This window comes from Trypanosoma brucei, chromosome 11 (genome assembly GCF_000210295.1).
Source record: "Trypanosoma brucei gambiense DAL972 chromosome 11, complete sequence".
Classification (NCBI taxonomy): Eukaryota; Euglenozoa; class Kinetoplastea; order Trypanosomatida; family Trypanosomatidae; genus Trypanosoma; species Trypanosoma brucei.
In genome coordinates this window covers 3,460,202-3,478,875 of record NC_026744.1, presented here as the reverse complement: position 1 = coordinate 3,478,875, position 18,674 = coordinate 3,460,202, and the positions used below count along the sequence as shown (strand labels likewise).

Sequence of the window (18,674 nt, the reverse complement as noted above, 5' to 3'; positions counted from 1 at the left end):
GGATGGTTGCTGCTTATATGTAGTTGCGATGTAATGTGTGATAAGGTTAGGTGGCTGTCTTTGTAGCCACTGCGGACTGGGAGCGGTATAGCGGCTGCTGATCAGGAGCACGGGGGATCGAAATAAAATTTACAGGTAGGAAGTTGACGGGGTGTTTTGAGCCTTCGTTGCCTTTTGATTGTTGCGTAATCGTCGAATGCCATGTGGATTCTACCCGGCTGTACACCTCCCGATGTTGCCCATGCCTCGTATTGGAACGTTACAGTTTATTCTCCTTTTGTCAATTCAACGTCGGTGCAGACCACGTGCGGGCCGTTGAATGGGTGCGTCTCCAAATGTGCAGCGTCGCGCGTCTGTTCGTAGACGGGCCCTTGCAGAATCAAGAATCTCACAACTCGAGACCGGAGGGTGTGCCCCCAATGGTGCTTAGATTCCCCATCGGCCACTATATCTGCCGTCAAGTTTCCCGTGTATTGTGTGAAAGGTGTGTTTTTGCTTTTGCTGTTCCCTTGATGCCCGCATCGCTCGTACGTTTGAGGGAAGACGACCACAAGGTTAAGCTTCCGATGTTGAGAAGCACTATTCCAACAGAGTTTTTTTGCATATCGTGGCAGTGTTTCTATGTGGGACCAGACCACATTAGTGCTGGGTAGTTTATGTGATAGTCTGTTTTATTTTTCATATTTCTGTAATCCAGAAGTGTTGTGCTAATGGACAGGTAAACTTAACGCCATGCGCTTTTGAGTTCTCTTAAGGTGTCCAGGTAGGTTAAACAATGAAGGAGAGAAAGGGCTCTTGGGTTAACCTGGCTGTGGTTTGTGTGTTTTTCACCTTCCTGCACATACATTCATACGCTGCACAACCAACCAAAACGCTACACCTTGTTCAGCTGGTGCATCGCCATGGAGCTAGGTATCCCCTTGTACCACACAACGCAACCGAGATATGCGGTGGCGAGCCGTGTGGATCTCTAACTCGTGAGGGTTTAACGATGCTAATTAATACGGGAAAGTTCTTGCGCGAGCACTACAATAACGCCAGTTCGGTGCCTTTCTTCCCGTCAACAAGCTACAATCTTAGTGTGTCTCACACCGAGTCAACTTATGTTAATCGAACGATCCAAAGCGCAGAAGGTCTTCTGAAGGGCTTGTTTCCAGACGAGAATACCTTCTTTCCAGTTGTCTACACTAGGTATGATCGCGGAAACGTTCTGCAGCGCAGCTACAGCAACCCATATACCTACGCTTTTTTGAATTTGGACGTTGAGTGGTGGCGGAACGTGTGCAACCCCACGACCGACAAATTCATTAAATACGATACGCTTCTGTCCATTTCTAAGGAGGTATTCAGTGAGGGTATGTGTGCCAATCCAGAAGACAGGTGTAAATGTGCCCAAACATTGTTTGACATAGGTGCTTCTATGGAGGCCGACGGGCGGATTGCTAAGCATCCGCTATTGTTGCAACATGTGAAGCAGTTACGCAATGTGACAGAATTTTGCTTCAGGGAGGAATTTGGGTATAACAGTTCTGACAAAACACACGTAAACATGGGCAGTCAAGGACAGGACTTGGCGCAACGAATTCTGTTCAACGCTGAGAGTCGCATGAATGGCACAACGACGCTTAAGCTTTACCACTACAGTGCACACGACGTAACCCTCGCACCACTGGCGGCCACCCTTGGAGACTCCACTTTCGATGGATTTCTGCCTCCGTTTGGGCAACTGTACGCTTTTGAGCTTCTATACGATGATGCTGCGAACGGGTATGTCGTATGTGTAAGGCGTGGGGCACCGGGCCAAACTCCTAGTACCAAGTATTTGTTTCAGTGGGACGATTTTCAGTTGAAGTGCATGGATGAGCGGAACTCTATCTACAATGCTGAAAACAACACATGCCCTTATCACGACTTCAAGCGGTTCGTGGATTTCACCAAGCCAAAGGATCCTGCTGGACTTTGCTACCTCAACGATAAGTATCGGAAACTATTTGATTGCTCGGGGGAAAAAAGGGAGTCACCCAACCAAGCCTGCAAAGCACTACGGCGGATGTGCCCTGAATGGGCTTGTGGGAGCGGTTACACACTCAATAGTGTTACTTTGGAGTGCATACAAAGCCTCAGCGGAGGTCGATACTTTACCATGAAATGGCGTTTGCTACTTGTTTTCATTGTGTTGGTCTGTGTCTGTGTGGTCGTTTCACTACTCTGCTTCTCACGGAATAAAGAAAGACGTGAAGAGGAACCAGTCATCGAAGAGGGTGTGGCTTCGAACGAAAAGGAGCCACCTCTTGGTCACCCCGGTCGTGCTAACCGCGCTCGGGAAGGGAGTGATGGCCCCGTCCCATAGATGGGAATCGCGTAATCCACTCCTAGACGGTAGCTCCGTCAACTGTTGCTCGTTGGGAGAGAAGGCAGTAATGCCTGCAGGGAAAATCGCTTTCGGAGCAGGGTCGGCTTTCCCTTCCCAGGCGCAAGGGCCTTTCCCCCCACTTTGTTGAGTAACAACAGGAAGCAAGAGTAGAAATGCACACGTCCTGTTACAAGGGTGTTGCGCCCACACGACCAAACGCATATCGTACGTATTTCAAAAAAAAAAAAAATAAACCAAGAAATGATGTACTGTGCTTTGTAAAACTGAGTTCCGCGTTTGCCATTTCTGTGAGTCATTTCGAACGGGACTGTATGGTCGTTTGTCACACACAGAGAGACTACGTTTATTTGAAGCTAATTTCATCATAAGGTGTGGCGTAAGTGGGCACAAAACCGACCCCTTCCTTTTGCACTCGGTATGCTTTTCTAACAATATGATTGCAGTACAATGCCTCCTCCCACCTTTTAACCCGGGACACCTACCGTCGACGTTGCTTTACCCCTGAATCTCTATGCGACTGATCTGCCGCATCCGTTTCCTTTTTTTATTTGCGCCCGATTACATTCCGTCGCGCGACGGGGCTGTTTATCGTGAGTGGCTTTTGGTGCCCTGCAAATTAGCGTAACGAAACCCACCAAATCGCAGGTGAGATGTAAATGAATCGGAACAAGGTGGAAATCAGTCCCACTTAACGCACAGCCACGCTTACCTAGAGCCAGTCCTTCCCATCGGATAAGCGGGCGACAGGGGGTTAAAGGCCTCCCAACCTCGAGTAGGTATAACGCGCCAAATTAACTCTAAAGTCCTGATGGTCGGGTACAGCTGGATTCCCCGTCATAACTTTAATGTTTGTGGTGCGTGACCATGTTTTGAGTGCTAATCCGGGGTCCATACGGCCGTTTCTCCATTCCGTGGCGCCGGTTACGGTGTCGTGGCCCATCTCGTCTAGGAGGCGACTGTTAGCCACAAGTGCCAACTCACGGGTATGAGGGCCGAGGTCCACGCGCGTCAATCTTTGATAATCCTGCTCCTCCAGGAAACGACCGTAGGACCCTACGTCCAAACGTTTTGCGGTTCACCCACGCGTGCTCAACCCTCTGGGATTGATACAGAAGGCGATTGCCAGCTGAGCTTAAGATGATTTTTTAAACGCACGGTTCGGTGTGATGGATGGAATGCGATGGCGGCGTGCCGTAGGTGGGTATGGAAGTTGTAGGCAAGTGCAGTTTTTTTTGGCGTTTGACCGCAATCTATTTCAGAAATAACAGTCAAGGGTGCTGTGTTGGCAGCTGAACCCGTCGCCCGGCCTTACGTGGATCCGCTCGCGTCCAGCAACTACGTAGTGATCGGTGAAGTTCCGAAACGTATCTGTGTTAGTCACGGAGAGTGGCACACTTGCGACGCTTGGCGCAGTCAGCACCCATCTGTCGAGGCATCGTCGGTGGGATGTGCGGGCGCAGTCTGGCCCAAGCTAGTGTGCTGATGTTACCATTCTCTTCGACGTGTTCGGTTGCAGTGGCTGCTTGGAGGTTCGGCGGGGAGGTCGCAGCCACGAAAAGCTTAATCAACCGTAGCCGCATCAGTGTGTGTGTGTGTGTGTGTGTGTGCTAAGATCTAGTTTTGGATGGTATGGCGTGAAGTGACCGATTCTGTTCGCAGCAAGGGGTACTTATTTACCCGTAGCGTTGTGCTGTGGTTGCAACTGTGCATCCCTAAAGCATGTGCACGTGAAGAAAACAAAATTTCTTTCGCACTCTTTCCCTCGAATGGGTCTGGGAGTGCGCACTGAAACCTCGTCGATCGGTCCTGACAACGTGTATTTGGTGATTAAACTTCTAGTCTACGATGCATCGAGTCGTGTCATACATTGGTTTGTAACCGAGTGAGTTCACAAGTACCACCGTCGTCCCTCTTTGCTCGTCATGCTTTCCCCTTCCTTTATCTAGCGAAGTTATTGACATTAATAAACAAAGGTAAAAGTATGCTGCGTCGCGCTGGCTCTCGCGTTGCGTGTGCTTGCTCGGTTCCACAAGCGCGCTCTCTCCATTTTCCTATAACGCCGCCGCCAATTGAAATTGAGTACCTGGACAACGACCCGCTGGAGTTTGCCGTCCGCACGGAGGCCCGAAAGTGGCGCTTTGATGATATGGGTTACATGCGGGAGTTAGCGTTCGTGCGGATCAACAACAATCCGACTGTGGGTGACTTTCGAAATATGTCACCAGATGAGCGGCGCAACCTGTTCTGGGGCGGTGATCGGCAGGATTTCTTCCGGCACCTAACGTGTACACTAACTGGTTCGCCCGAGCACCTCTACCATCGCGGCTGGTAGCCCCAGCGGCAACGGATGGGTTGGAGTCCAACAACCACTTTTCTGCCTCATCGCAGGCTCTGGTGCTGTGTGGAGCTTAATGTGACCCCACTTAGTGTTAACGTAGGTAGTGAATATGTTAGTTAGCTTTTGAAACAAAAAAATGGGAAGCATGGGTACTAGTAGTTTGTTATTGTTATTAATATTTTGAGCGAACGCCTTTTATTAGTTACTTGTTTTCGAACAGTTTCCAGCTCCGCACGTGTGCGTGTGTGGTGTTTCCACTTCGCTGACTTCTTCCCTGTTGATGGCACTCTACGTGAAGCGGAGACTCACCTTTTGTCGCTTCCTCTTGCTCTTTTCTAGACCCCGTGTTGCTTTCCGGACACAGCAGTGAAGGAAGAAGGGATAGAACACCGAGTACTGCTGCACTAGGATGGCACTCATGTGCTCCACTGGAGTTTAGAGGTGTGGTGTGGAGGCGGTGTAACCTCACTAATGCAATACCAGTAGCGGATGCGGCTACCCGATTGCTGCTTCACGCATGCACAGATCGGGAGCGGACTGTCTTTGATTATGTGTGGACCTCACTCTATTTCTTAACTGCATTATCGGGGGTCTCAGCTCCTGTTCAACAGGAGAATGCATTCCGCAGGCTAGCGAATATTTTGACCCATGTGGCGACTGTTCGATTTTATTCCACAAAACGGCGCCTTTGGTGGGTTGTGGTTGGGGTATGATTTTTGAATACGTATGTTAACGCGGTTAATGTCCAGTGAAGTTGTAAATGTGGGGACGTCCGGGGAGGACACCTCTGTTGGAGTTTGACTGAACATGTACGCTAAATTTGTTTTGGCTAGAGTGAAATGATTCAGTGATGTAGGGAAGTACGGGAGTTAACCACGTATTGTTGCTGAATGTTTGGATGCGCGTTCCCAATCTCTGCGAGTTGGGATGCATGTCGGTGGATAATGTTTCTAGCGTGGGGGGGGGGGGCGGTGCCGTTCTGGGGATGGGTGTTGCTGCTCTCCGAAAAGGGTATTTTGCGTTGGGTAACGAATAATTGGCCTGGTCGTTGTGGCCCAGTTTCTGCGTGGAAGAAAATATCCACTTAGAGGAGTGTGTAGCCGGGTCCCCCCCCCCCCTGGGCGCAGCGTGCTAACCCTCAGTGAGGGTGCTCTCTTGTGCTGATGGGACGATGGCGACCTATCACCCCGGGGCGAGGGAAGCTACCTTCAGCTCTTGCTGCTTCCGTGGGGAAGTACAACGTGGATGCTCGATTCGAGGATGCATCCATCCCAATAAAGGCGTGCGCGCCGGAGTGGCACCGGGGGTCTGCTAACGGCCGCGGTCAAGAGACAGCTAGTGCGGTGGCCGGATTCTATGCGGCAGCCGAGTGCCGTGGTAAATACCTCAATGGGGCGCCGGCGCCCAGCCCCAATACTTCAAGGGAAGCCTACAGCCACACGCGTTGTTACTCCCCTGGAAGGCGTTGCGAAGTGGAAAGCGGATCCGTGAAACTGGGGTTTTCCCCGCTGGCCCGGGGTGACGAGCACGTGTCATGGGTGGTCCCGTGGCCACCTACGTGCCGCGAAAATTCTGCCGACAGCACCGGCTTTGCTCAACGATGGTGGCTTTTGTCCGCACCAGCGGGGCGTAATTCCTGCGAAAGCATGGCCCAATTTCCTGAAAAATCCCCCCTCCCAAGGGTAAGAAGAAAGCGGAAGTAGAGGGCCGTGACCGAATCCATCTCTCTCCCTGGTCTCCCGCCTAGTGGCGTAAGTGTATTTTGTTTGCCTAAGGGCGGGCATGCAACTTCCTGAAGCCAAGTAAACTCACGGTGGGTAAAAATAATGCCAACACCGAACGCACCTTCGCGGAGGCGGGTGAAGAATATTTCGCCCACGGACCGCACTGCAACCATTGTAGGTAGTTTCCCAAAAAGAAAGAATAGACCTTTTTCCAATCGCCTCTCAGCCTCAAATGTTTGAGAGGAGCCGACCTTCACCTTTCCATACACGAATAACTCCAAGATTTAAAAAAAAGGAAGCATCCCTCGCAAGCGCGCTCGGTGCCAGTCGCTTGGATACTAGTGAGGGTCCGCAGCTGCACTCTCTGCCTCCCTTCACTTGTGGCAGCTGGGCCCCGTGATTCGGTGGTGACGGAGCCGCAACCACGTTAGGCTCAGAGGCGATGTGGGAGGAGGTGCAAAATGATTGTTGCGCCACTTCCACGAAGTGGTTGCCAATGCGCACCCTCTTGGGCTCTTTTCCGTGCCGCGGGAACCCTGTCAAAACTGGACTCGTCGCTCAGAGCTCTCCTTCGACTGGGCCGATGAATCGGAAAAAACGGAGGATGTGCAAAAACTTTGCCGCGACCCGGGATCGAACCAGGGACCTTCAGATCTTCAGTCTGACGCTCTCCCAACTGAGCTATCGCGGCTTCGGGCCAACTCGTTGATTTGGCCTCGGCATGGATATTCGCATTGAATTGCGAAAAACTTCCGGTACCGGGAATCGAACCCGGATCTTCTGGGTGAAAGCCAGATGTTCTAACCGTTATACTATACCGGACTGATATGCCGTTTTTTCGTATAATCAGCTGGGTTTATGTCCGAAATCATAAGAAAACGTGAGGGAAGACCGGGAATCGAACCCGGGTATTCAGAGCCACAATCTGATGTTCTGCCACTGAACTATCTTCCCGCCGTAACCGCGCGGTCCTTCAAGCGTTTTATGAGATGTAGCTGTAGAGGTTTTTGAAGCGAGTCCGGTAATGCGGTATTTTGCTAAGAAGTCGCTTGCCGCGGCGATAAACGGTCGGCCAGTCCATAGGTGGATCCGGTGGATCCATTTGTGCAAGAACCGTAGATTCCTTTAAAGAAAATTTTCCAAACGGTAGTTACGGATAACTCACGTTCTTTTCTACCCATTAAAACATTCGTGTAGCCCCCAAGTCGGGTACACGGAGATAGGGCGCCTGGGAAAACAAAGCTCCACCGACCCGGCTATGTCGGCAACGTTTGCGTTTCCACATGGTAGAGGTGTCACTTCTTCCTTTTATTTTGCTCCTGGAATAGATAGCCTAGGAAAAGCACAGTTTATAGTTTAGTTTCCGTCCAATCTGGGAAGTTTCTGGAAGGTGGTGTACGGGCTGAAAAAAATGCTTTGAGCTTGGAAAGGGGAGTGTTACTATTCCTTTACTTTTCCCCATGGAAGCACACATGCTCTTAAAGGTATCAAAATCGATCCTATATTCGTGTGAAGAGTTAAGATGGGGTAAATTACCCTGTTTCCTCTGCTGCAACTCGTGGCTGAAGAAGTGATTCTCAACGATGAGGGGACAGTTCGGTGCACTTGTTCTTGAGGTAGGAACAAAAAGAAAGTATTGCTTCGTAAACCGAAGCGCTTCCATGTGGAAATCAAGCTGGATATCAAATCGAAATGGATCTAGTTTTCCAGTGGAAGGGCTATGAGGCTGCGTGTGAAGGCGAGGGCCGACCGAGTTTTGGTCAAAGCGGTATTTTTCGCCGCATCCCCACGTATATCGACACTCGCTTTCGGTAACGGACCACCGTTAGGAACCCAATATACGAGTAGATTGTCCGAATCTTACGGGCGGGAAAATTCCAGTATCTGGCAGCAGCGGATATGATGTTTCCTGAGAAGGGGCCGTAAACTCGTACTGTTCGAAATGGTGGGCTCGATAAACTGCCCACCAGTCCATAATCTGGTGAAGACAAAACGCCTTCCAGGAGGGTGTGACAGCACGGAAGGGAGCGATGGTGTCAGTTTGCGCTGTTTTATGCGACAGTTGCCAGAAGAATGCACAGAAAGATCGGCAACACGGAGTGTGTGATTGCGTCGTGTGTGTGTGTGTGGGGGGGGGTTAGGGTTAGGGACGATATAGCTGGCACATGCAAGAGCGTTTTGGCAAGAGGAAAAGGTAAGGAAGAGAAAGTTTTGACATACGCATCTCTTATTTTTTTGTGGCGAGCAAGGGCGCTGCATGAGTAGGGGAGGGAGCTGGACCAAAGAAAGGGCTCCTGGAAAGATATTTAAAAAATCGGAGAGGGTGCCAACCTTGTAGTCGGGTTGAAAGGCCGGAAGTGCGTCTAACTGTTTCCATGCCGCACAGAATGTGTTTAACGGTACGTCCTCACCGAGCACATGCGGCTCAGTTACTCACGAAGGTTAAGGATACAGCACGGCACCGTTGAAATGGAGCGGGGGCTGCGTCCGTGGTAGATTTCGCTCCCCGATTTGTATAGGCGGCCCGTGGGGGTATTCGGATGATCGCTGTCGCAGTGTGAGGGCTGATAAATTTTTTTAAAAAAGAACTCTGTATTTCTCCGAAAAAAAGTCCCTAAGCTGGTATTTTCCAGACCTTACTCTTTCGCCACCTTGCCAAAGTGTGGGCCGACATCTCACCAAAAGGGGATACCATTGTTGAACATAGGACTATGCCACATCCAGAAATGCGTCCAGCCTCTGTGACCGCGTTAGTGGGAGCGTCGAGTGGCGTTGCGCTCGAGATGTTGCAAAGCGAGGTGTGCTTGTGCGGGTGGTCGGCGCGCCAAAGTCAGCCGCCAGTGGTCCTAGGAGATGTGGGAAGCGGAGCCCGCGACGTGCTAAGTAAGTGCGGCGGGTGCGCTCGCTGCTATGAATTTAAAGCTGGTGGGGACCTCGTCCCCCGCGGGCACCCCAAACTCGGCGAGGGCGAGGGGGGTGGTGCTTGCGCCGGCCCGCGGCCGTTTTGTGTTGCCCTGTGCGGCGCGACGGGCTTCCTCCTTTTTTTGTGGGATAGCCGGCTCGCCAGCTTGACTGGGCTTATTTTTCTGTCCCAGTGTGTTTCTTTAAAAATTCATGTGGGATGACGGTCGGTGCGAGACACCGCTGTTTTTCTTGGCCATGTTTCAGAGGCATCTAGGGACCGGGTTAGCCGGAGGGATGGGCGGGGCCGTGTGCCGCCCTCTTGGCTGCTGCGCGGCGTGTGCATGACTGTTCGTGGTTTCATGGTGGGCCGTGCTCCTGTCGGCCGGCCCTGTGATTGCCGTTTATTCTTTTAAAATTACCTTCGCGAGCTGTATGGGGTGAGGGAAGAGCGTTGTGTGGGCGGCTTTGCTCGTCGACGACTGTTTCGGTGCTGCTCTGTGTTGCCGACCTCTCTGGTGGAGAGTGGTATGCTGATCCGACCCGCACAGCGGCTGTAGGAAGGTTGTTTGTCGAAAACAGCACTTCTGGTGAGCACATTCTTTTTCACAAACCAGGCAGGTGACACCGGGTTTCGAAGGGAGGACGACGTTCCCCCAAACGAGGCCTGAGCGTGGTTACATTTTGGCTCTGAATGACTGCTTCCCTTCTGTCATGGGAATGGTCCTGGCCAGTCCCAACGGTTCCGTACGGCGACGGGGTTACATCCACGCGTTGTGATGAATATTCAAAACGCCTCTTGTCGAATTCACGTGTTAAGGAAGAAGGTGACTCTGTGAAGAGGCTTTCCTTGTTTCAGACATTTTCCTCTGCTCTCTTTGCACTGCTTCTTGTATAAAGGTGTTATGCGTTTGGAAGAGGTGGATGGAATAATCGCACAGTGCGCTCCGGATGCCCTTAGCAAAGCGGTAAGTAAGCTGTTTCGACGTCTTTTAGCAAATATTCTTCTAAACCCCGACAATCCTACTTTTCGTGCCGTTCGCATGAATAATGCGGCTGTTCAGAGCGCAGTACGGGGTATACCCGATTCGGTTGTAGAAGCATTGTTTAGCATAATTGGATTCAAACTTGAACACCGTTCCGGTTCGGAGCCGCAGTACGTCTTTGGCGGTGACCCACAGGGGCTAGGTGATTCTGATCGTTTGCTTTCATATATAGAGAAGAGCTTGGATGAGGCGAAATTGAGTTCTTCGCAATTTCGACATCCTCCCATCTCCTCCCGCACCGGTTTGGAACGAAACGAGCGAAAGGACCTTCTTATCAGGGAAATTAGGCGAAACATAGCAGAGCGGGGGAGTGAGTCAGGCGCAGGAGCACCCGTTGAATCTCAAGATGTGTTTTGTACCGACGATTTTGCCTCAGTGGAAAATCTAAAGGACATTGCGAAACGAACACTTTTAAACACTGGGAGGATACGTAACGCATTTTTTGGCTGTCGCCACTTTTCACTTCGTCGGATGACTCGTGGAAGGGTATATGTATGCAAGGAAGGGTGTCCGGTGAACTACCTTGAAGCACATTGGCATCTTTTTACGGGGAAAAATATGTTATATTCTTATGTTGCTCACCTTAACGAAGATGGTTCCTCGGTTGCACACCTTGGTGTGGAACACGGATACCAGTATAACTCGCTACCAGGGACTACAAACTTCAGGAAAACCATCCACTTCTCCGCTAAGCGGACAAATGAGAAAAATGGAAGGTTAGACTACTTAGAGCACCCCAATCAACCTTCAAAGGCATGTGTCTATTGCGATGTCTCGTTTTCACAACTGTTTTTGTGACTACTCTGTTTCCTTTGCTGTTTTCACGGCAATTTTTTTTCCCACATTCGAACTTCACTTTATATTAACAATTGATCAACTACCTCTTGCAGCATTTCCGCTCTTCCTTATTGTCGTTGATTTATCCATTTAAGGGTTCGTATAAAAAAGAGAGAATCGGGGACGTGTATTGCAAGTCGGTGGTGCAGGCAAACGTAATTGAAATTCTTGCACATTGGTAGAACTCACAGCTGAGGCAAATTATCTGAGATTAAGTGTTTTGTTTTTCTCACCTGGCGACACCTTTTGTAGACATTAACAATTGGTGGTGTGTGTAGTCCATCTCTGTTCATCGGCGTGCACTCTGACACGTAGAAAAGAGTCACATTAATTTTACTTGGTTGTGTTTCTCAGTCATAGACATTCGGGTATGGAGGAGTTGGGTCTAGACTTCCTAAGACGTTGATCTGTGCCATACAAGGAGCGGGGAACTCAGTTGTAAAATTTCCGTATTTGCATCTTTCGGGTATTGGGTGAGAAAATTCACAGTTGATTGACATTGAAATTAATGTCTCTACTACTCTGCTCGTTTACCGACCCGACAGAGGTTAAACTCAACGTAGACATTGGGGTGGTTTGATTCGGGAAATAACCGACTGCCCCCCTTTTTGGCACAACGTGGCAATGAGCATTACTTGGTGGGATCCGATTTGGGGAAGGGCATTTCCAGTTATGCAACCTTTCACCAAACGTTTTTTTTATGGTTCCTTCATTTATCTTCATTTTTTGTAGTACCGCTCTCGCGGTGTTAGGCAGGAACAGGACCACCTCCATGCACATGATTACTTTAGTCCAAGGGACTGCATCGTAGGCTTTGGCGCAATACAGGCTTTAGAATTTTCTAGGCCTAAATGATATGTTAAAAATGAGGAGGAATTGTAACACGCATGCTTGGTGAAAGGGTGTACAGAGCATGTCAAAAGAATTGTGAAACCTCATTCTCCATCACAACACAGGCTATCGATGTACGAAACAAAGTATGAGTCGGTTACAGCAATCCCCGCTGGTACCTGTTCCTTACAACGGGGAAAAGAAAATGATTTACATGCTCATTTTTGTGCCTACTGATATACGGCATTTGCTGAAACACCTTTCCTGTTAATTTTGTGAAGAACGCTCTTATATCGGAAATAGCCAGTGACGTATCTCGGTTTTATTGAAACTTTGAAAATACGCCGAATATTACGGACACCTGAGGTGTTAAAAGTACTCCAGAACTTCTGTAGGATTTGCTTGCGTAGAATTCCGTTCAGTTCGTCTATCCACAACCTTCTGCATACCCGGAAAAAAACTTGGTTATGGAGGTTGCCACGCTACAATGAACGCGATAATTTGTTTAACATTTGAGGAAATTCGATGTGGGTTGGGGTTGTATTTTATTTTTGTGTGACTACTGTATGCCTTTGCTGTGCTGTAATATTTAAGGCTTACATGGGTCGGATTGTGTCAACATTAAAAGAATTAGGAGTAGCATCTGATGATATTATTTTTACACTTGACGAAATCTTTTATCACTGACCAGTGTTTTGGATAATACCTCCGTGTTATCCTCTTTTGACGCTTATTGGAAACATCTCCCGGATTATTTCCGGTTCGTTTTTTCTACCCCTTCACAGTCTCTACATGTTACGCTGTGGTTTGCAGTTTCCCCAGCTTAAATGGCTTAAATGTGTGTGCATGGGGACACAAGTCAGTCGCGGTTTTTAAGTTTGTAAAACACTAGTCTGGTGCCTCTCCGAAATGATGGGTATTAAGGATAAACTGGAGTTAGAGCCACTTTGCATACATGTTATCTATATACAGCCTTGTTGGTGTGACACGGCCCCCTTTCAACGTGGGATAAAGTTAGCATGAAGAAAATCATTCCAGTGGGTTGTTGTATTGTCGGATTACCTGCATGGAAAAAATTATATTGTTTGTTTATGTGTTAGTGTTCCTGCTTACTGTGCCATGGGGAGAGGTTACGAGCTGTATGTGAACGCCGGTGTTGGTGGCAGAAGTGGATAAGGGCTTCAAAGAAATTTGAGTAGTAGTCCTTACGCATTTAGTTTTGGTATACCAGATAATACTCCCTCTTGTGCCGTTATGGCGCAGCACCCGGTTTCGGTAAAGTGTGAATAAACAGTGATATGCACTCCAATGATATCTTACAGGGGTTTCCGTGTACGACCCCCGATTATTATCCATATTATCTCTTTATAGTATCAAAGGTAGGCGCCGTGACTGGATAAGATGAATCGTGTTTATGTTGAGGTTGTCGTGTTCCCCATAAGATATGGAAATCATCTGCTGCCTATGGTGTAGAGGTGCGATCCCTACTGACTCGGAAACAACAGCATCGTGTTTTGAGGAAATATGGGGATAATTTTGCAGACATTCCGCAAATTCGATGGGCTGAAGCATAACATACGGCGTTAACGTGTCAAATCTTAAATGAGGTCTTTAATATGGTCCACAGAAGGGTGTGGCATCTGTCGGGTTGTCATGGCGGCTGGGGGAGCTACTGGTATTCAAGTACTTGTTGGCTCCGTTGCTTGCATGCTGCTCTTTTCTCATGGTTCCTTATGCCACTCTACGGGGTGGTCTGCTGTCTAGAGACTTTGACTAAACAACAACAAAACTGGCTACAACGGGGGAAATGCAAGTAATGTACTAATAATCCTTTCTATACGAGGAGTCCTCGTTTTCTTATTTATGTACGTCTCACCTTCTGTGACATGTGATTCATACATGCAGAGGTACCGTGGCTTCATTTGGTCACTCATGGATGCTCACGTTCCGTTTCGGTGGTGGAGGTCAAGGTGCAGTTTCGCGTGCAAGTTTCCCTTTCACGGGGACAGTAGTCAGCTTCTGATCGTTAACTCGACACACAGCGTGTGATCGCACTATTTAAAATTGATGTACGATCGATTCTCACCGTTTCTATGCTCAATATTAATGAAACTTTGGTAATCGTGACACGAGGCTTGGCGCAGTAATAATGTACGCATATGTGTGGTTAGTTATGGTATGCAATAACTCATGTGATGAATTTGGAGAGCCTGGGTATTTATCAGCTTCGGGACGAGGTGTACAAACGACTTCGAGATTTTGGTTTCGGGTGAGTACGGTAATTACTAAGACTTTTTTGTGCATATTGGCTGCGTGCGTGTTTTGCATTTTTATACTTACCGTTCAGAACCATATCATCACCTTGCGGATGCATATCCGTTGCCATATAGTTTTGAGGTGTTTCTAGGTGGTTTCACTGTAACTATTGAGGCGTGTGACACTCTCACCTCTCTCTAACCTTGTGGATTGTTTGTCGTGCCGACGCCACCTTTCCGTGGTGATTTTCCGCTAGGGTTTCCGGATGAATGACAGCTCTTTCCGAGTGAGAGCAACAAACGCGTTCGCAGGAGTTGGGGACGCCGTGCGGTGACGTCGTTCTTCTTCTTAAGTCGCGCACGCGACTCACCGTTTATCAATATTAAAGCATATATACATGTACCGCGTATGTTGCTTTCCCCTTTTCCCTTCACAGAAAAACAACAACAACAACAACAAAAAACGATCATATATCGTTGATATTTGCAAATTACGTTGAGGTGCATAAACCATCTCTTAGATGTAGATGTGGCACCACTGGTACCTCACTCATAATGTTCTTTTAAATGAGGGGAATCGTTCATGTGCTGCATTTTATCCTCGTTACGGCTCGTCATTTGTCAGTAAACGGTTCTCGACGCGGAGCCACTCATTTGTGGTTAAAAGTTACTGCTTCGCATCTTTTTCTAAAAAAATAGTGTGTGCCGAACGGCATGGCGTAACAGATGTTCTGGACAGTAGCAATGCTGATGACTCGAGTCCACTAATCTCTGGCGTTTCCACAGGTTACGTCTACAGAACATGGGGTTCCGTTTTAGTGGTTTGCTCATTTAAGCCGTTATTTGTTTTTTCCTTCTGAGCGTCCTCCCATTGGGTTACAGCAGATTCTTTTCCACCATTGTCTGCTTCAGTGAGTACTGCATAAATTAACGGCTTAGGTGAAGTCTTTTTTTTTGTATTCTGCTATTCCTTGTGAAGTGCAGTTACAGCATACTCTACGTGCTGCAGAGTTTACTGAGATTCATGTGGGCACATGAATTTTCTTCCGCGAGTTTATGTTTGTGATGCTGATTTTTGTGCTTATTTCTTCTATTAATTGCTTCTTTGTACCTTTCATTTGCTCGTGGGGATAACATCACTGGCGAAGCTCACCTAGCACAACGTTACATATCACGTGTTACAAGGAAACAAAGTTGTTGTATGGGGTCTCCAGTGAAAGACACTGTTGAAAACGCGAACGGTGAACGAGTCACCGCTGTAGTATGTGAAGCAGTGCCTCCTGCGAGATGCCGGAGGGGTCGGCGTGGGCAGCGCCGTGCTGGTGTTGATTGTGATGGACGTAACGCAGCAACTCAGCTTGTGGAGCACAATGGGGGTGCCACTGTTTCAGCTGGTGATGCGTTTGCGAGCGGCCTGAGGGAAAAACCTGTGAACACCACGCATGTGCGCCGGCGGGCGAAACCAGTTGGTTCTATTACAAAAGTGGTAACGGATGTTTCTCTGGAAGACCTTCGCGCGAAGCGAAATGGTACCGGTTTCGACAGTGCGGCTGATGGGGAAAAAACAATTGAGGAGGTTAGTCGCTTGCTGTTAATGTACTCGTCGTGGCAACAGCGGCACCAACAGGGCGGTAAAAATAACCACAACAGAAAGCAGCCATCCGCTCAGAATATAATTAATGGGTCAATAACTTTTGGAGAGGAAACCAAAAACGTGGATATGACGGGGGTGCCCGTCCCTAAGGTTACCGTGGGTCTCGCTGGTGGGGAGCAAAAGCGAGCCCAACCACATGGGCCGACAAAATCTTTCGACACCATCTCTGATCTCCGCTCACACGTGATATCTTTGGTCCAGTCGGGGAGACTCCCGGGTGACAGTCTTGAAGTACTTAAGGTGATGCTTCGCCACCCCCCTCGGGGAGGAAAGTTGGATATTTGCCGTCCTGCAAGACAGGAAAAGCCGTTCTCGGTCAATGCCCCGTCTGTACAAAGAGCGAATGTGGCACAGCGGAAGAATCGCGATCAGCTATCGCAGGAGTTGTGCTCCATGGGAACTGCATTCTTTGGATATCCTCAGCCGCCGTTATTCGGGGGGCCCGCGGGGATGTTCTCAACCTACGGAGGCTACCAAACCCACATGGGACAGGAGCATTCAAATGTGGATGGCTTCAATCTGTGTGCCATACCCGGTACAGATGGGGTCTATCCAACAGGAAGCGGCCCGGATCCGTTTATATTTGGGGACCAACAGGAGCAAGCGCCATGGATGTATGATTTAGAAGGCGATGCTTTCGCGTGTTACGATGCGTTTGTGCCCATGTACGGTGTTGTTGGACAGGATGCTGTGTGGGGGCTCAAAAACGACGTGGATACCAGCGATGACGGGGATGATGTCACGGGCATGTTGCACGATATTCGTGAGGCTGCGCAAATCGGACTAACACCGCGGGAGCTGCGCCTTGGGGGCTTCGACGGGGATGGCAATCTCCCGTTTCCGTTCGCCGGTGCAGCATATGGTGCCCAAGAACCCAATAACAGTAGCATTTCGAATGCCACATCGACTCCCGTGCCATCAGTTACAATAAGTCATTCTGAGCGCGAGAAACTCCGGTCGCTTCAACAGGCTTTCCTCGCACACGTGCGTCAAACGAGTTCACCCCACTGCAAATCCCCCGGTGTGTCCCCGCCGGGGACCTGGTGCGCCCTTGTGGGGGGCAATGGGCCGTGGGGTGCGAGAACTCAGGATGGATCGCAGGATGTGGGGGAAGAAGAGGAGGATAGCTTTTGGTACCCTCCTAACCGTACGCTCTTTTCGTATCACACTGATTTTTCTGAGGCAATGGATGACAAGGGAGCACCCGGCTCGACTGTGTGCGGTGTAACGGCGAAGGCCATCGCTTCGATGACGAACAGCCCACGTGGAGGACGTGGCCCTGACGGGTTGTTGCGGGACGCGCATTTGTCGACGATATTTTTGGGGACGGAGGGCGAGACTACAGAGGAATTATTATGCCAGTGGACACCTGTCGATGACGGATCTAAAATGGGGCCATCAGACGAAGCAACACCAACATGTGTGCCGTCCACCCGCTTTTGCGAAACTGCCGGTAGTGGTGTTGCAGCTGGCCTTTCTGCATCTAACTTTTGTGCTACATTATCCCCAGTGCAAGTTACGCTTCAAAAAGGACAGGCGGTGGGGTATTTGCATCTCCCTTTGACACCTGCGGGTAGTGGCCTTTCGACTCACGCTTCGCTTTCACCAACGGGCGTCACACCAGTAGGCAGCGAGGAGGTGAATGCGACCCCCAAGTTATCAGATTGTGTGAGGCATCACAGATCATCCTTCACACCCCAAGATTTGAGTGTGTCTGCCGCGTACTTCATATGATTATTTCGCTTTTGGCGCGTTCCGGCGCCGCTGGTAAACGGTTGAATGGAGCGGCACCCCCTTAGACGGGCGGGAGGATGTGTGATAAGATGGCAAAAACCTTTCTTGGAGGGCAATTTACGTGCGGGTCGTCGGTAGTCTGGTGCCTTTAATGGCCCGAAGGAAGTAACGCAGCAACAATAATAACTCCTTGTTATACAGATCTTGAGGAGTACTGACAAGGTGGTACAGGCTATTTTACCTCGTAGTAATCCTTCCGCTTCGTGGGTGGGCTGTTTTTGGTCGTCCGGCCACCTGTGTTCACACCCGCGTGCGTATTTGTATGCATGAGAGCAGACCGAGGTTGACCTTTTTTTTTGAAGCACACTTCGTAGATAGATCATTTACAGTTAGAGATTAAAGATTTCTTCACTTTCACTGGTTTTCCTTTACCGCGGTCACTTTCGTGCACCTCAACATTATATAAAGGCCGTCATGTCACTTGGCGGATGCGGGTTTGAGATCAAACAGACGCTCGCATGCGTGCATGCATAGGCGAAAGTGTTCGAAGTTGCACCAGCTCGTGCGCCGTCCGCACTGATGCTGTGTTTTTTTTTTTTTTCGTTGCACCCCCTATCTCTTCTCACTTTTTTTTAAATATTATCACTGCCTGTGGCACCTTTTTTTTTTTTTTTGACTCCCTCACTTAATTTTTTTTTGTGCCACTTCCGCTTCTTCATTTCTTATCTCTGCTCTTACGACTCGTTGTGCCTCAGGTCTTGGTGATGTGACCCAAGTCATTTGGGTAATTGCTTCATTCCCTGATTATGGCCAATTGAGTACTTGCACAGCGCCACAATGCATGTGCCAAGACGGGCCATACTGCCTTGTGGTCCTTTGAACTGTCGCCGATGCGAGTATCGAGCGAGACGGATAAGTGTTTGGGACCATGGGGGCAATCAAGCGAGAAGGGGCTTCGACGTTGCGTGCGGGCGTGTGGG

At 49.3% G+C, this 18,674-nt stretch overlaps 7 protein-coding genes and 3 non-coding genes across 10 annotated transcripts; 6 read left to right on the top strand and 4 right to left on the bottom strand.

The window, feature by feature from the left end:
• Window positions 1-775: 775 nt before the first annotated feature.
• TbgDal_XI14650 (membrane-bound acid phosphatase 1 precursor,putative) lies at window positions 776-2,350 on the top strand (the record flags this gene model as incomplete). The annotated part of the gene is made up of 1 exon (XM_011782308.1): window positions 776-2,350. One exon carries the CDS (start codon window positions 776-778, stop codon window positions 2,348-2,350), a length of 1,575 nt encoding a protein of 524 aa, XP_011780610.1.
• Window positions 2,351-4,355: 2,005 nt separating this feature from the next.
• On the top strand, window positions 4,356-4,706 carry TbgDal_XI14640 (cytochrome c oxidase subunit 10, putative; the record flags this gene model as incomplete). Its single annotated transcript, XM_011782307.1, has 1 exon — window positions 4,356-4,706. One exon carries the CDS (start codon window positions 4,356-4,358, stop codon window positions 4,704-4,706), a length of 351 nt encoding a protein of 116 aa, XP_011780609.1.
• A 1,169-nt stretch (window positions 4,707-5,875) lies between these two features.
• TbgDal_XI14630 (hypothetical protein) lies at window positions 5,876-6,415 on the top strand (the record flags this gene model as incomplete). Its single annotated transcript, XM_011782306.1, has 1 exon — window positions 5,876-6,415. One exon carries the CDS (start codon window positions 5,876-5,878, stop codon window positions 6,413-6,415), a length of 540 nt encoding a protein of 179 aa, XP_011780608.1.
• Window positions 6,416-7,054: 639 nt separating this feature from the next.
• TbgDal_XItPhe01 lies at window positions 7,055-7,127 on the bottom strand. Its single transcript has one exon. It is a non-coding gene; the product is annotated as a tRNA-Phe (tRNA).
• A 59-nt stretch (window positions 7,128-7,186) lies between these two features.
• On the bottom strand, window positions 7,187-7,258 carry TbgDal_XItGlu01. The gene has a single exon. It is a non-coding gene; the product is annotated as a tRNA-Glu (tRNA).
• A 61-nt stretch (window positions 7,259-7,319) lies between these two features.
• Window positions 7,320-7,390, bottom strand: TbgDal_XItHis01. Its single transcript has one exon. It is a non-coding gene; the product is annotated as a tRNA-His (tRNA).
• Window positions 7,391-10,242: 2,852 nt separating this feature from the next.
• On the top strand, window positions 10,243-11,181 carry TbgDal_XI14620 (hypothetical protein, conserved; the record flags this gene model as incomplete). The annotated part of the gene is made up of 1 exon (XM_011782305.1): window positions 10,243-11,181. The coding sequence occupies one exon, from the start codon at window positions 10,243-10,245 to the stop codon at window positions 11,179-11,181; it is 939 nt and encodes a 312-aa protein (XP_011780607.1).
• A 3,323-nt stretch (window positions 11,182-14,504) lies between these two features.
• TbgDal_XI14610 (hypothetical protein, unlikely) lies at window positions 14,505-14,813 on the bottom strand (the record flags this gene model as incomplete). Its single annotated transcript, XM_011782304.1, has 1 exon — window positions 14,505-14,813. One exon carries the CDS (start codon window positions 14,811-14,813, stop codon window positions 14,505-14,507), a length of 309 nt encoding a protein of 102 aa, XP_011780606.1.
• A 20-nt stretch (window positions 14,814-14,833) lies between these two features.
• TbgDal_XI14600 (hypothetical protein, unlikely) lies at window positions 14,834-15,166 on the top strand (the record flags this gene model as incomplete). Its single annotated transcript, XM_011782303.1, has 1 exon — window positions 14,834-15,166. The coding sequence occupies one exon, from the start codon at window positions 14,834-14,836 to the stop codon at window positions 15,164-15,166; it is 333 nt and encodes a 110-aa protein (XP_011780605.1).
• A 341-nt stretch (window positions 15,167-15,507) lies between these two features.
• TbgDal_XI14590 (hypothetical protein, conserved) lies at window positions 15,508-17,694 on the top strand (the record flags this gene model as incomplete). Its single annotated transcript, XM_011782302.1, has 1 exon — window positions 15,508-17,694. The coding sequence occupies one exon, from the start codon at window positions 15,508-15,510 to the stop codon at window positions 17,692-17,694; it is 2,187 nt and encodes a 728-aa protein (XP_011780604.1).
• Window positions 17,695-18,674: the final 980 nt, after the last annotated feature.